Here is a 15,417-nt window from a genome sequence, read left to right on the forward strand (position 1 = left end):
GCTTTCAGGTGTAACAGATTTGGCAGAAGTGTTAATTAGTGTTTTTAACATTATACAATAACACATGGATAATTGGCTTCATCTGCCCATTCCATGTGTGTGTGTGTGTGTGTGTGTGTGTATGTGTGGAAGAAAAAGCAGTGGAAGGTCATGGGTCACCTTTAATGTTCTAACAACTTCAGACAGAATACACTTTGTTTATTTTAGAATGTTACTCTCTAATGTTAAAATAAAATTGTAAGCAGTGGATTATGCTGAGTCATAACCATTGTTTTTTTCTCATGCAGTGTCCAGAGTGTCTGTTTTCTTGTTCAACCTTTCCCAAATGGTTTGGAACATGTCCAACATGGTGACAAGGAAGCTACAAAATATTTAGGTGTTCTCCTTCAAATACAAGTATGGAGGTTGTAAAGAAACCAGCAGGAATGTTAAATATAATTAACACTCTCTTTTCCAAAATGGAAACTTTCGTCTTACATCCAAGTAAATACTGTATTTTTTTAATTAATATTAAAGAACTTAACAGTACATAAGTGTAATATTTTAATTTTTATTTGTAATGCTGTTGTTCCATTCATACTCACTGCTCCGAATTTTACGGAGAGTTTAGCAATAAAGCTGTGACAAGCACACCAGTTAGAGCCCGATTCCATCAGCCTGAGTGGAGTTAGAGATCAGCAGATGAGCTCCAAAACACACTTTCTAACATCAGACAGTGATTAATTTATGGACAGAAAACATTTTTGTGTAAACATTTTAAAAAATATACAATCACCTTAATCATTGTTAATCTGAAAACACGTGGAACGACCTTTGCTAGTGAACCTCAATAAAAGTCAGTTCGTTATTTGCTAACTTGTTAATCAACATAATAAATTATTGTAATAGAAAAATGTAATTCTTAGCCTAATGGCCTTATTGCAGCTCTTGTCCTTTTCAGAGGAGTCAAGCTTCCGTTAGCTTCCTCGCAACTGTAACGATGCCGTAATGATGTACTTTCCCCAACTGACTTGTTTTGTTGACTGTCTGTAATGTTGCCACAAATATTATTAGTAAGAGGCTTATTTTAAGACTGGAAATGTGATGCCCGCAAAATTTAACAGTGTTGGGAGGGAATATACTGACCTTTTGTAAAGGATGCGCCTTAAATCAAAAGACCTGTGTGTGTGTGTGTGTGTGTGTGTGTGTGCATTTGGGTGCGTGTGTATAAGTGTTGCTTTGATATTGGTTAAAGATTGTGTTAGATACAATAATGTGACAGACTGGAACATGTCTGTTTTGCAGCTCTGATAACAGTTTGTTTGTCATTTGTCAAGTGATTTTACATTTACTAAACAGGCTAAATAGAAACAACCTATAAATGTAAACTTTATTTGCACATATAGGCTATATTACGGCGCAGGTTTTTTTTCTTTACATATCCTTTGTAGGATGGACCAGCCTCCTACAGTACATACAGCACCCTTGGAGTGGAAAGGGTTTAAGGGCCTTGCTTAAGGGCCCAAGAGTAGCAACCAACCACCGGCAACCACCAACTTGAAGGTCAATAACCCAGAGCCTTAACCCACTGAGCCACCGCTGCCCCGGATGTGCAATTTCTGTTAAATTATAAAAGATTGTTTTTAGGCACTGATGTGCTGCTAATATTAATCACTAAGTGATTATTATTAATGAAACTTCATTAATTAATTAATTAATTATTAATTTATAATAATAAATACTGTAAATATAAAATAATTATTTAACTTACTTACTTAGAAAATGTGTGACAGTAAATGACTGAATAAAAAATCAGAACAAGGTTCAAGTTTGTTTACGCTGTAATATACAGTGAGCATTTTTTCCATGGTTAGATTGATGTTTGTAGGCATCTGCTTATTTTCCTGTTTGTCACAACATTTTATCTAACACAATCTCTCATCAATCGCCTGGCAGTGCACAGGTGACACACACACACACACACACACACACACACACACACACACACAAACACACACACAGCACAGAGTGAATAAAAATCCACCTGCCTCATGCCCATTGCTCTGTGTGTGTTTAATGCACTTATCTCATCTTGCAAAGTATCTGACAATTCTTTAACAGTATTACTAATTTATGCCACTTTACATACGCAGCTATCCATATTTTAACGTTCTTTTGTTCACCATGGATGATTTTATACCATGAATTCCTTTTTACCTGGTACAAAATAAGCTTTGTGCTTCATTGTTGAAGAATGGCATTTAGATGAGCCCTAATTTTATGCCATGAGATCAGTGTCAAAGTTTGCAAATAAATGTCACACAGTTCAGAAATGTATTTGTGATTCACAATGAATAAAAAAAATATTTATTATATTAACATTAATTGCCCTACTGTTGAACCTGCAATTCACAAACTGCTCGAATTTCGTGAACATGCCTGCATGTGATGGTGGTTTTCATGGTTGTGTAGGCCTTTTTAATAACTCACACTTGCCCAGGCCTTCCAGCTGAAGCTGATAATTTTTATTGAGCATTTAAATTGAATCTGGCCTCACTGGAATCAACTTTTAGCTTCTTTGTCTGGAGCTAAAACTAAATCTATCTTTATAGTCGTGGCACTTAATATAGGCATCATTACATCAAAGCAATAAGTGGAACAATAATAACAATAGTGGAAAACGGGCAAACACACACACACACACACACACACACACGCATTATTCCAAATATCGACATTGCAACCTAAATAAAGTTGTTGTTGTTTTTTTTTTTTTTTTTTTTTTTTTATATACTGATGATTTTATTTTCACTTATTAACCCCTTTGTATGAAACATGGATGCATTAAGGAGAGATCAAAGTGAGAGAAGTAAGACCTGTAGTTGTAATAGGTAATAAACAAGGTAACTAGTTAACCCACCTTACTTAACTGGCAGATAAAAGAAAAAAACAGGTAACACCACTGGTTACAGAGTTATTAACAGTAATAAGGATTTTTCAGACACAACACACTGACCTACACAAATACATTCAGATATGTACAATCAAATTCCTGCTTTCCGTTCACATAAAGCAATTCACTTTGAGATTGCCTTCTCACAAATCCACATAAACTCACTATTACAGGGATAATCAGCCCAGTTCCAGATGGGATCAGTCATATAACCTGTTGTAGCACAATCCTCATCTCCTGCATAACTGTTCGGTTCTCCACGTCCCCAAAACCTGAAGGAGAGAATCGGAGGATCTGATGTGTTTCTTAGACTAATGAAATGGCAGTAACTGTATCATAAGCAAATTATTATTTCAGTGATTTCTTACCTAGTGCTCGGTGTTGTATCGTCCACCCACTTCCACTCGCCCTCTTTGTCTATGTCACTCAGACCAATCCAAGCTACTCTGATGCATAGCAGTTTATTGATGAACTCCTGCCATACAATGAATAAATAAATAAATTAATAAATAACAAATCTCTCTCTCTCTCTCTCATATATATATATATATATATATATATATATATATATATATATATATATATATATATATATATATATAATGTTTTTATCACACACAGACACACACACCTGTTCCCCTTTGCTGTTTACCACTGCCAGGTCTGCTCCTCTCTCTCTGCAGTCCTGTCTGCTCTTTTCCCAGTCCTTATTTTCAGTAGAGATGTAGTAGAGACTGGAGTTAAAGCCTCTCCATCCCAGGTTAATGTATGTATCTGATCACATAGCAGGACACATAACATTGGAAGTGTTTATATAGTTTACTTTTGCAAATGCAACCACATTTCATTGCTTTTCATGAAGTAAAATGGTATTAATAAATGGCATTATCTTTGGACAGACACAAAAGAAACAGTACTGTTAAGTCATCTTGTTTCTGCTTTTAACTCACAACTGAGGGTTTATTGTGTTTGTTTGCTCACCTTTGAAGGTCGCTATGTTGTAACTGTTCTGTAACTGGTCTCTCTCTACAGTCAGGTTGTTTAGTTTAGTCTGTAACTGACTGTTTTCTGTCTTCAGGTTGTTGAATTTGACCCACAGCACTGTGATGGCAGCCAGCAGGAGAACACACAGCAGGACCAAACACACTACACGCAGTATATAATATCTGCCCCCTACAGTGTTGGGTCCTAGGGGATAATAAGTGGAAGAGGAAGAGCTTTTTTATTTTATTTGAATATTCATAATTATTGTACACACAGGTAGTTCTATCATACTTCTAATTTTGCAACTTATTCCAACACAAGTTGACAAATATTTTTGGGGGGGTCTTTAAGGTCACAAACCCATACACAGGAAAGGCCCTGATGATCAGGCCCTGGCATGAGTCAAAGTTGGTTATGCAGTTATTTTACTTGTTATTTAATATCTTAAACATTTTTAAAGTAAGTTGGTGTTGCCACTGGTTCTAAAATATGATTGGTCACGTTACCTTTACATTATTATTCATAAATCTTAGAAAAGTGATGGGTTTTAAATTGAAAGTTCGAAGTCAAGGCCCCAAACCCACAGTCAAAGCTACTCAAGAGTTTTTCAAGGCAAAGAAATGTTATATTCTTCATTGGCCCAGTCAGTCTAATCTCAACCCAGTTTTCACTTATTTAAGGCAAGACTGAAAGCAAAAAGACCCACAAACAAGCAGCAGCTTAAGGCAGCTGCAGTAAAGTCCTGGGAAATCATCTCGAGGGAGGAAACATGTCTATGGGTTCCAGTCACTGACTGTAGAGGGCTGTAAAAGGGAATTCTCATGCTTGTGACTTTGTTCCATTATTTATGACCCACTAAAATGTGGAGGTGTGTATGAAAATGACTGTATTCACGAAACCCCTTTATGTCACCTCTGGAATTGATGCTAAACACATCTTGAGTGTTTCATTTCAATCACAATGTGGTGATGTACAGAAATATAATAATAATAATAATAATAATAATAATAATAATAATAATATAACAATTCCAATTCCGAATCGGGCTGTATTGTTAACAGTCCTAAAAGGAAAAGCATAGCAACATTTACCTCCTACACAAAATCATTTAAAATTTGGATTTTTATAAAATCAAAGAAAGAAAACATGCAATATTGTAAATCTTATTACAGTGTGTGTTTTTCAGACCCTTTTAATCATGATTTCATTAGGTCAACTTTCTTATCTTGTGTACTTGTATGTTGACTTTGCTATTACTCTCTTATTGTGCTCTCTGTCTCTGTGTCATCGCTTTCAAAATCACTTCACTCAGAACTGTATAGATCAGGGGTGCCCAACCAGTCGACTGCGGTCGACCAGTTAATCGCAGACTGCTTTCCAGTCGATCGCGAGAGTAAACTGCCTTCTGGTTTGTCCTTTCTCTTTCTTCACTGTTCAAATACATAAAATAATAACCTTTATAGACATAGTATTTCTTAAGTAATTAAACGTTGTACTTGTTTTTTAAAAACTGTTCTTTATTTACCCTTACAAGATCACTGACTACGTTCGGCTCTGTGCTGAAAATTTAAACCGATGGAATTAGTGGCTGAATTTGAAATCGCATAACATACTACTCATACTATTTTATATAAATATATGGTAGAAATAGCGAGAGTAGTATGCTAGTACGCTAATTTGAATTCAGCCAGGGTTTTAGCTATAGGCACTTTACGTTATTAGTAGGGACTCACTGTTTAAGTAGAGAAGTTGCAACTATGGCAGAGGCAAAAAAAAAAATTAAAACATATAATTTTCATTCAGACTGGGAAAAGTATTATGTTTTTTGTTTATTTAAATTTTAAGTTCATCTGTCTTATTTGCAATGCGAGTGTGTCTACAGAGAAGGTTATTCCGTGCTCATTTGGAGGAGACTGGTGCAGAACACACAGACATGCTGCTGCACACGGATGTTAGATGGCTGAGTACAGGTAATTTTTTTGCGAGATTTCGGGAGTTGCTGCATAACATCAAAGATTTCCTGGAACTTTCAAAACATGCAGAATACGCCCAGCTAGATGACCACCTGTGGCTATTGGATTTAGCATTCCTGACCTATTTCACTGACCTGATAACCTGACCACTGAATGATTTTAATTTAGAGCTGCAGGGTAAAGACAAACATGTAATCAACATAATCAGCTTAGTGAACACATTTAAAAGCAAGCTACAACTGCTTTCAAGTAGGCTGCAACACTGTGACCTGCGAAACTTTCCTCACATGCAGGCAGAACTTCAAAGTCAGGGCAAAGACTTTGCGCAGCTTGACAGTGCACGTTATGAAAAGCAAGTTCAGAGCTCTTGTTAGAATTTTAGAGGCGCTTTACAGATTTTGCATCCATTGAGCCTGTTGCCAGCTATCTGTGTTTTCCATTTGGTCCAAGTATTGATGTGGTTAGTATTGCCTCAAAAATTTTATTACTGTTTCACTTAGATAACTCTGCTGTTCAGAATGAGATTCTCACACTGCAAAATGACATTGAGATCAAATCCAGGGCAACACCTGGCATGACTGGACAGCTCTGGAACTTACTGCCAGAACAGAAGTATCACAACCTCAGAATATGTACTTTCAACTTGATTGCACTTTTCGGGTCAACCTATCCGTGTGAGTGTGCTTTCTCTCACATGAAAATCACCAAGTCAAAGTACAGATCTACAATGACTGATGACCACCTTGTGGCCTGCTTAAGGCTTGCAACCAGCTCCTACTGCTCTGACTATGAGAAACTAGCTGCCGCCTTGCAGTGCCATAGTTCCCACTAAGGTAAAGAAATACCTTTATTGTCACTACAATTAGACTATGTTTTATTATATATCGATTAGGTCTACTTTCTGTTTGTTTTGTGCACATTAAATATGTAAATATGCTATGAGTAGCAACTGCCGTTCTGTTTGGACTGGTAGATCTCGGCACACTGACAAATTAAAAATTTGATCTTTGTTCAAAAAAGATTGGGCACCCTGGTATAGATGATCAGTGTGTCGTCCTCAACATTGTCTTTTTTTTAACTCCATGTAAAAATTACCAAAATAAACATTATTCACTAAGACATGGTTAGGGGTAGCTCAGTGGTTAAGGCCTTGGACTACGGTTCAAAAGGTCCCATGTTCAAATCCCACGACTGCCAAGTTGTCCCTGTTGGGGCCCTTAACCCTCAACTGCTCAGATGTATATTGAAATACAAATGTAAGTCACTCTGGATAAGGGCTTCTGCCAAATGCCTAAATGTAAAGGTAAGACACTGACAACACAACTTTGCAGCTGCACCTCTTCACCCTAGTGTGTTATATGAGCTTAGATAAATGTGCTGCTGTCAGTAGAGGAAGTGGAAAGTTGTGGCTTCTTCTGATGAGAGGTGAAGATAACAGAGCTGCAGTGCTCATTCTAATATTGGGCTCAGTACATTCTCTTAATAATGACTTAAAATGCTTATTTAATATGTATACAGTGGCATAAAAAAGTATTTGCCATCCTTCTTATTCCTCCTTTAAATAAGGAGGCAAATATTTTTTTCACTGCACTGTACAAAGTATGGGCCATACATTTAGATCTCTTTACACAGTTATAAAGGTTTTATTTGGTTTGTTTTGTTTTTATTTAATTTTACCTGCTTTTAAGTTTAATTTCTCAGCATGTTTTTTTTTTCTAAATTAATAATTTATATTTTCTTTTCTAAAAAAAAATCTTTCATTTTTGTAAAGCTGCTTTGAGACAATGACCATTGTTAAAAGCGCTATATAAATAAAATTTAATTGAATAATATAATTTAATCCTAGAAAAAATAATTTATTCTTTGCACGTTTTTTTAGAGGACAAAAGCCTTCTTATAAAACACTAACATCAGAGTTCAAGCATATAATCATAATATAAAATACTAAAATATATTTATACAGATGAGAAGCGTTGGTGCTCATCCAAGTTATTTAGTTAGTCAGTTAATTAGTTATTTAGTTAGTTAGTTAGTGTTTACAAAGACCTTATTCAAATATTACACTGCAGTACGTCTGTGTATCCAAATATGTCAGTCATATCATTCATTTTTAATCCCTACTTTTCATGTTTATGTAATTCTAGTCTTTAACTTAAAAAAGTGTCGCTACTCACCTCCTGACTAAATCTTGCAAATTAGAGCGCAAATCTGGAATCCGTGCACTGAGTTCAGTACAGTTTAGAATTGATTATATGATTTTAAGTCTTGGTCTTATCTACAAGGGACTAAATGATCTGTCACTGCAATATGTCACAGATTTCTTGCAGCCTCTTAAGTCGCTTACTTAGATCTTCAAAACAACTCCTATTAAATATAATGAGGTATAAACATAAAAAAGTGAAGTAAGGCTTTTCTGTAGCTTTTCTACGATCATAAAGGTTTTAGCCCTAAGTATAAAATCAGCTTCTAATTTGGAAATTTTTCAAGTTGAAAAACATTTATGTTAAAAAACTCCTTTCTATGCTGTTAGTTATTGGTTCTTGACTTATCTGGCTTGATTTTGTTGTTTTTCATTTATGTAATTTTATTTTATTTTATGTACTTTCAGTTTTATGTACTTTCAGGTAATGTTTACGTACTGTTATTTTTGTTTTTAGTATATTTTACTGTACTTTGTTAACACATCATTTTAACACATCATATTTAAATAAACTTTGATTTAATTTAAACTCATATTTACTGATTTCCACTATCAGTCCAATTTACCTACAGCCTTAATCAAGATAATGTATAAAATTTATTGTAGATCTCTGATCTCTTTCTCTCTCTCTCTCTCTTTCTTCATGAAGTTCATAAAATATAAACAGCCAATTACAGAATTTATCTATACATATAATAACACTGTCTGTACATTAAAGATATTTTGAAATTTGGGGGGAGGTAAGCTGAGTAAGAGAACACATCAAGATGGTATTTGGTTATTGGTTTTGTCTGTCTTTTTGTCTGTTTTTTTTTTTTTGTGCATGCATCACATAACTACTGAACAAATGTTAATTGAGTCTATTAACAGGTTTATTTGGCGGTGACATACAGGTTTTGTTTCATCTCAGTTGAAATCTACTTTATAAACATGATTTCACACTTTCATTCCGTGCACTTCATGGTAACGCGTAAAAATTTTAGTTAGTTTCAAAATTGAACAGATGGAATTGTACAGTACATTTTAAAAAATGCACTCATAAGTGTGTAATTAAATTCCACCTGAAGAAAGTCACGGTCACATCTAGTATATAATAAAGGGTCTACAGGCTCATATTAATCATAAAAATTTTTGGTTTGATGTTGGTTTTCTGTGGGCATTTCTGAGAGGTAACATCATTTTTATCTCACCTGATGTGATTCTCCAAAAAAAAAAAAAAAAAAACATACTGTAAGGTTAGCTGTCACTATATATATTTAAGCAAGTCCTACGGTAGCTTATTGATGACACACCCCTGTCATTCGGCTAGCTGGATTTGATAACATTTATGGCATTTTAATGTTAATTTTGGCTCACATTAAGAAGCAGGTCTAAAGGCAAAAAGTTTTGACTGTGTTAAATGTGCTAACACTGTCAATGAAATAACAAAAGCTTGTAAACCAGACAGCCACCTCCTCTACACTGTAGCTGGGACACAAGTTAAAGTATAAAGCATTATCTAGCAACTCAATGTTGAAGTGCACTGGCACTGTGAGAGTAGATAGAAATGTATTTACAAACTAATCTATCATCTAATTCTTCATTTTAATTTACCTGAATTGCTTTTATTCTTTATTCTTTTATTTTTATTTTTCTAAATTAAACTGGCAAGTTCTGTCTTACATACATCAGTCACCTGAACCAGAGTGGCAGCAAAAACTCTCAACAGCTCAAATCTGAAGCATTCAATAACTACTTCGTCTTGTCCATTTCTCCATAAATGGACCATTATTTATTTATTTATTTATTTATTTATTATTATTATTATTATTATTATTATTATTATTATTATTATTTTATTTATTTATTTTTATGCCTGACTGAAGAATAATATTCTACAATTTCAGTGCCTTGACTGTAAAACCAGGCAGAATCATGTTCATGTTAGTAATTAAATGGAGAATACCACTCTGAGAGACTCTGGGAAAACTACAGAGATGTAAAGTAAAGGTAGTGGAGGTGACTAATGTTTTAAGCTCAGATGCACTTGGTCACCTCGGAATTTATTATTTATTTATTTATTTATTTATTGGACAGGCAGTTAACATTCTGTTAAAATGTTAAAATGATTAACAGGCAATGAAGTTTATTTAAAAAGTTCATGTGCTTGTCCATTGATCATGTGCTTTGTGTGTAACAAGTTTCTACAATAAATCTATCACATTGTTGTGTCACACAAATATTAAATGCAACTGGAACGATCATATGGCAATCTTATCATTCTGATTCACACAAATTCAATACGTTTCATTCAAACGTTAATAATTATTTTTGTGTAAAGCTGCTTTGCGACAATGTCAATTGTTCAAATAAAAGTTACAAATAAAAGTTAATTGAATTGAATTAAATATGGAACCTTTTTTACAATAGAAACATTTTCACTAAAACCCTCAACACAGCAATGATAGAAACCATGTGATGGACTGTTTCGATAGGTTTCTGTTAAAGACAAGCGTGCACTGGTTCAATTCAAGGAAAGATTCAATCTCATTATGAAGTGGCTTGAGTACCTTCTTCATTAAACTTTTGGTAGCAAACATACGGGTCAGATGATTTTTAGAGCAACCTTGCAGAGATTCCTAATTATTTTGTCTTTAATTTGGAAAAGCCTTTAAATGCAATAACTATAACAAAAACAAAACCTCTAAAATAGAACACACACATATACTGTGGTTTTGTTTTTGTTTTTCTTAGCATTGGTGGAAATTAGTATGTAATTTTCCAAGATGGTAAACAGAATTAACAAATAAGACAGTAACTTGATGCTTGCATGTGATTTTCACATGTTTTTCATGTCACAATCTATAACAGCCTTGTGATGAGTCAATTCTATGGCCACTGAGTGTATTATACACAGGATATCATATGACAGAATGTCAGTTACTTCAGTTACCAAATTGGATAGTGATTGAAATGACTAGAAACAAATTACCCAGTTTTGTTCTTGTTAAAATACCTATTGTTGGTGTGTGTGAAAGAATACAACAAAGTTAAGAAAGAACAAGCAAAAATAGAAAAAAAAATTGCCCTTTTAAAAGAAATATGTTGTTATTCATTCACACATCAGAGTTGTGAAATTAAGTGTTTTAGAGACACAGGCTTTATAAATTGAAGTTACTGCATAACTATTATTCAGTGCCTTGCTTTATTGGCCACTTTATTGACTTAACCCTAAGTGCTGCTTTATGGAGTATAAGTCACGGAGTGCAAACATTTAAAATCATCATCATTCATTTATTTCGTTCTAAAATGTAAATCAAATAAATTTTTACGTAAAGTCACAGAGTCAAGTCATATTAGGTGATAACACATTACACTGTATAATGTAATATGTAAGATCACACTGTAAACACAATTGTTCATTAGGCCCAATGATGATGATAATAATAATAATAATAAACATCATCATCATCATCATCATCATCATAATAATAATAATAATAATAATAATAATAATAATAATACATTTATAAACTTAATGCAACCCATTTTGCCAAAAGTGATGTATGGAAATGTGCAATCAAACTAATGAAAACAAATTTACAGTTACTGTCCGAGCATACGGAACATCACTGTGTACTTCAGGTATAAGACTTTGTGCTAACATTAATAGTTTGTAATTTGTGTGTACCTGAGGTCATGGATCTCTTATGGCTTCTGGTGACCCGCATCTCAGGAGCAACTTCTTTCACATACATGTTTTCATATGAGCCGTTTAAATCAGCCGCATGTCTTGAGTTTGCGTGAACATTTCCCCTCATCTTTGTTTCAGTTCAACAAGGTCTTCAGCCTCTTCAATGCTCAGGTCTGTTCTGCTTCTGCTGCAGTTCTGCTGCAGAGTAAGTGTGTGTGTGTGTGTGTGTGTGTGTGTGTGTGTGTGTGTGTGTGTGTGTGTGCTGCGTTAAACAGCTGTGCTATGTTTTCATGACAGGAAGCAAAGTTGAGAGCAAGTTAGAGACACAGCTCCTCTGAGACTTTAAAGGGTACAAGTTCAGAGATAAGCCTCTAAATGTTCTGTGTGGTTTTTGTGGTTCTCACCACAATTTCCTGTACAAAAACTGAGCATGCATTTAACCCCGACAGCTGCAAACTGCAGTTGAAATGAGAGATCTGGACTTAAAACAAACTGTTTACTTGTCCAGTATTTGTACAGAAAAAAAATGCATACCCAGTAAAATTCCAGGGTTACTTTAAACCTTTCACTGGTCAGTTGGACCTATTTAAATACTGTTGGTGTCATTTCATTGCTGTGGGTGTACTGGGGAATTTGCTGGGTGAAGTTGAGGAAGAATAAATGGTAATGATTATACACCTGTAACACCTGGAATTTCAGCAGACAACAGATCAGCTGACTTAAAGGACTGTGGGAATTAATGTAAAGATATGACCAAATACCATCAAAGAAATGTGACTTCAAGGAAACATTGATATACACATACTTATATTTTTTTCTTGTTCTTAAATTAAGAATTGTATATTCAGTAAAGCTATATAGTAGATGGTAAATATGGATTGCAGTGTGTGTGTGTGTGTGTCACAGGACTTGAAAATGCAACAACCTCTGTAGAGGGAGATGGATTTCAGATTATTTACAATGCCCCAACTATAGGGGGATAATAAGTTTTATAGCAGTTACAATACCCTGCCCCCAGGAGGAGTAAAGTTTCTTGTCATTTACAACATCCTGTCTATTGGAGGAGACAAGTTTCAGGTCAGTTAAAACCCTTCGGAGTCTGCGGTTCTGCAGGAGGCATGACTTGCATTCTTTTTTTTTTTTGGTAACTATGAAAAGAACTTAAAATGCTCCGTCAGTTTTTATCCTTCAGTGTTAAGTAGTACATTGTTGGAATTTATAAAATGTTTGCTTTTATTTATGTACACTAACAATATCAACAAAACATTGTAGCTTCTGTAAAATAAAGAAATTAAACAAGGTGCGCTTTTAGCCATCTTAGTCTCTAAGATTAACTGAAATTCCTTTAATACATCACAAACAGACTTGAGAATATATCTATAGAAAGCTTCTTTTAAATTAAGCAACTACATCAAAAATAAATATTCTTAGTTTATGTAATCTAAACCAAGGAGAGGTACAGTTTTCACCACACTTTATTATCTGATAATGACCTGAGACGAGACGCCCCCACACCCTATTCACAGGGGAACAGTTTGGGTAATCCAGATACAAGGCCACGTGCCGCAACACACACACACACACACGCAAATTCAGTGAGTTTCCTGTGCATTTGGAAGATGTCACATGCTGTATAGGACACTGAGGAGACTCAGAGAATCCAGCAAGGTGTTATAGCCTTATATAATCCATATACTTATGGTAAATATCGCTTTTCAATGTCACAAAGTTTAGGGTAGCATGTAGATAACACTGCTTATCACGCTAAAATACTGCCTTATGTAGCTTAGCACAAACATATAAGCTCACAGTGTCTAAGCTAATGCCTTACTGTATGTAGATTCCAGATGTTGTTGTGGTGTAAAAGTTCTAATGTTCAACCCCGTTCTTCTCTTCACCCCGTTTTGGATAGCTTTAACTTATAGTAGCTATTTGGTTCAGAATTTGGCTAGCTTATGACACTGCTATTTATAATGTTATTTAGCACACACACTTTAGCTCCCAGTGCCTAAAAAAAGTAGGTAACAGCTGGTTGTGAATATCAGCTATGTTAAAAAAATGGTGGATTTAGCAATTTGTGGGCTCAGGGGAAACACAAACAATGATTTCTGTACAGTTAGAATCTCATTGCCAGTTTACATCTGATATAACAGATCAGTTTCCTTTGTATTTTGGCAGCATCAGCAGGATCATAGTTGATAATTCGCCTCTGTCTTCTATGTTGTTTCACTAAAGTAAGAAAACCCATGATATATTTACTTTTCTCAACTTTAAAAAAAAAAAATCTCTATATCTCTTTTCTTCTCCTTTATTGATTTTATATTTATTTAGATCTCTTTCTCTCTTTCTCTCGATTTTAGCAAGTGCAAGTGCAAACAGACTCTCTTGTGACATTGTTGAACTGAGGAATGTCTTAATAAGTTTCAAGGATGAGAATGTTCTCTCACCCGAAGCAACTGTGACAGGGAGAGTGAGTAATATTCTGAGAGCTTTACTCAAATACAGATGCCCAGGATATTCTATTTATACTGTAATCAAGCATCTCAGATGATGTTGAAATGTGTGTGGGAAAGGATCTGATGGCATTCTTGATCTCCAGCTTCAGGTCACCAGCATCAACATCTTGCATTGTTTTCTCCAGTGTGAAGCAGCATTCATTCAGCCTTCCTCTCTACACTGTGCTTCTCCTGATATCAGTGGAGTAGAGAAAGCCATACTCTCTAAAAGTGAAAATCACTATCTAACTGTCGTAAGTGCAGTACCTACTGAAGAAAATGCTATTGCATATTGATGAAAAAGGAAGTTACATAAAATCTTGTCTTAAAATACATTTAATCAGTAACTCCTTATTATTTTTTATATAGACTAGTAAACATAAAAAAATTGTATAATAATAATTTCTCTGTACATCTTTTAAATTAATCAAATACTCTTATTACACATTACAATTCTATATGTTTTTGTAATTGTATGACTTTTTGTTTTAATTAATATTCAATATTGGTGGAATTTTGTTAAGGGAAGTTTCAAAATCCCCACACAGGCAATAAGGAAGGGAGCGCACTTTAAAGTACACTGTGGAGCGGAACACAGCCTAAGTTATTTATTTTCATAGTTTGTGAGTTGGTAGCTACTCCAGATACCCAAATAGATACAAGTACTGAAAAAGTGAGTTTTTCATAATGGGTCCCTTTAAGTACTTAAGTTTTCTCTTATTTTTCAAATTCCTGCCTATTCTTTGATGTTCCACCTACTGTTTGATCTCATTGGTCAACACGATGGACGAATCATATCCCTTTCTGCCCTTAGAACAATTCAGAGTGAGAAAAATCCCCACAAGCCAGACATGCTGTCAACCACAAATCCGGTTTCTAGGTGGTCGACCTCGTGCAGACGCTACACCTGCTCGCTCCTCCCAGCAGCTTCACTCCGCATGCAGATATTGCCTCTGTGCCAGGTATGAGAGTGACGACATGCTGCTCCGGTATTAGAAAAGAGAACTGAAGCTTCTGGCAACTTAACAAACCACTTTTAGAAAGTCATCTAAAAAAATATATTAAAGATTGTTTTGTAATGTATTGTTTGTGTGACTGTCTCTATGATTGTTAATTTAAATAAATAAATAAACACTGTCCTCTAGTGGCACAATGTTTCA

At 34.8% G+C, this 15,417-nt stretch overlaps 1 protein-coding gene across 1 annotated transcript in view; it reads right to left on the reverse strand.

Annotated features, from left to right (window-relative positions):
• Positions 1-2,442: 2,442 nt before the first annotated feature.
• LOC128508231 (C-type lectin domain family 4 member M-like) overlaps positions 2,443-15,417 on the reverse strand; it is a 302,540-nt gene continuing 289,565 nt past the window's right edge. The window contains exons 6-9 of the mRNA XM_053479455.1: positions 3,914-4,026; positions 3,564-3,706; positions 3,301-3,407; positions 2,443-3,204 (exon numbers count right to left, since the gene is read on the reverse strand). Coding sequence (XP_053335430.1) covers positions 3,057-3,204; positions 3,301-3,407; positions 3,564-3,706; positions 3,914-4,026 — 511 coding nt within the window. The 3' untranslated portion in view covers positions 2,443-3,056. The remainder of the gene's footprint in view (positions 3,205-3,300; positions 3,408-3,563; positions 3,707-3,913; positions 4,027-15,417) is intronic.

This window comes from Clarias gariepinus, chromosome 20, assembly GCF_024256425.1.
Source record: "Clarias gariepinus isolate MV-2021 ecotype Netherlands chromosome 20, CGAR_prim_01v2, whole genome shotgun sequence".
In the NCBI taxonomy this organism is placed as follows: domain Eukaryota; kingdom Metazoa; phylum Chordata; class Actinopteri; order Siluriformes; family Clariidae; genus Clarias; species Clarias gariepinus.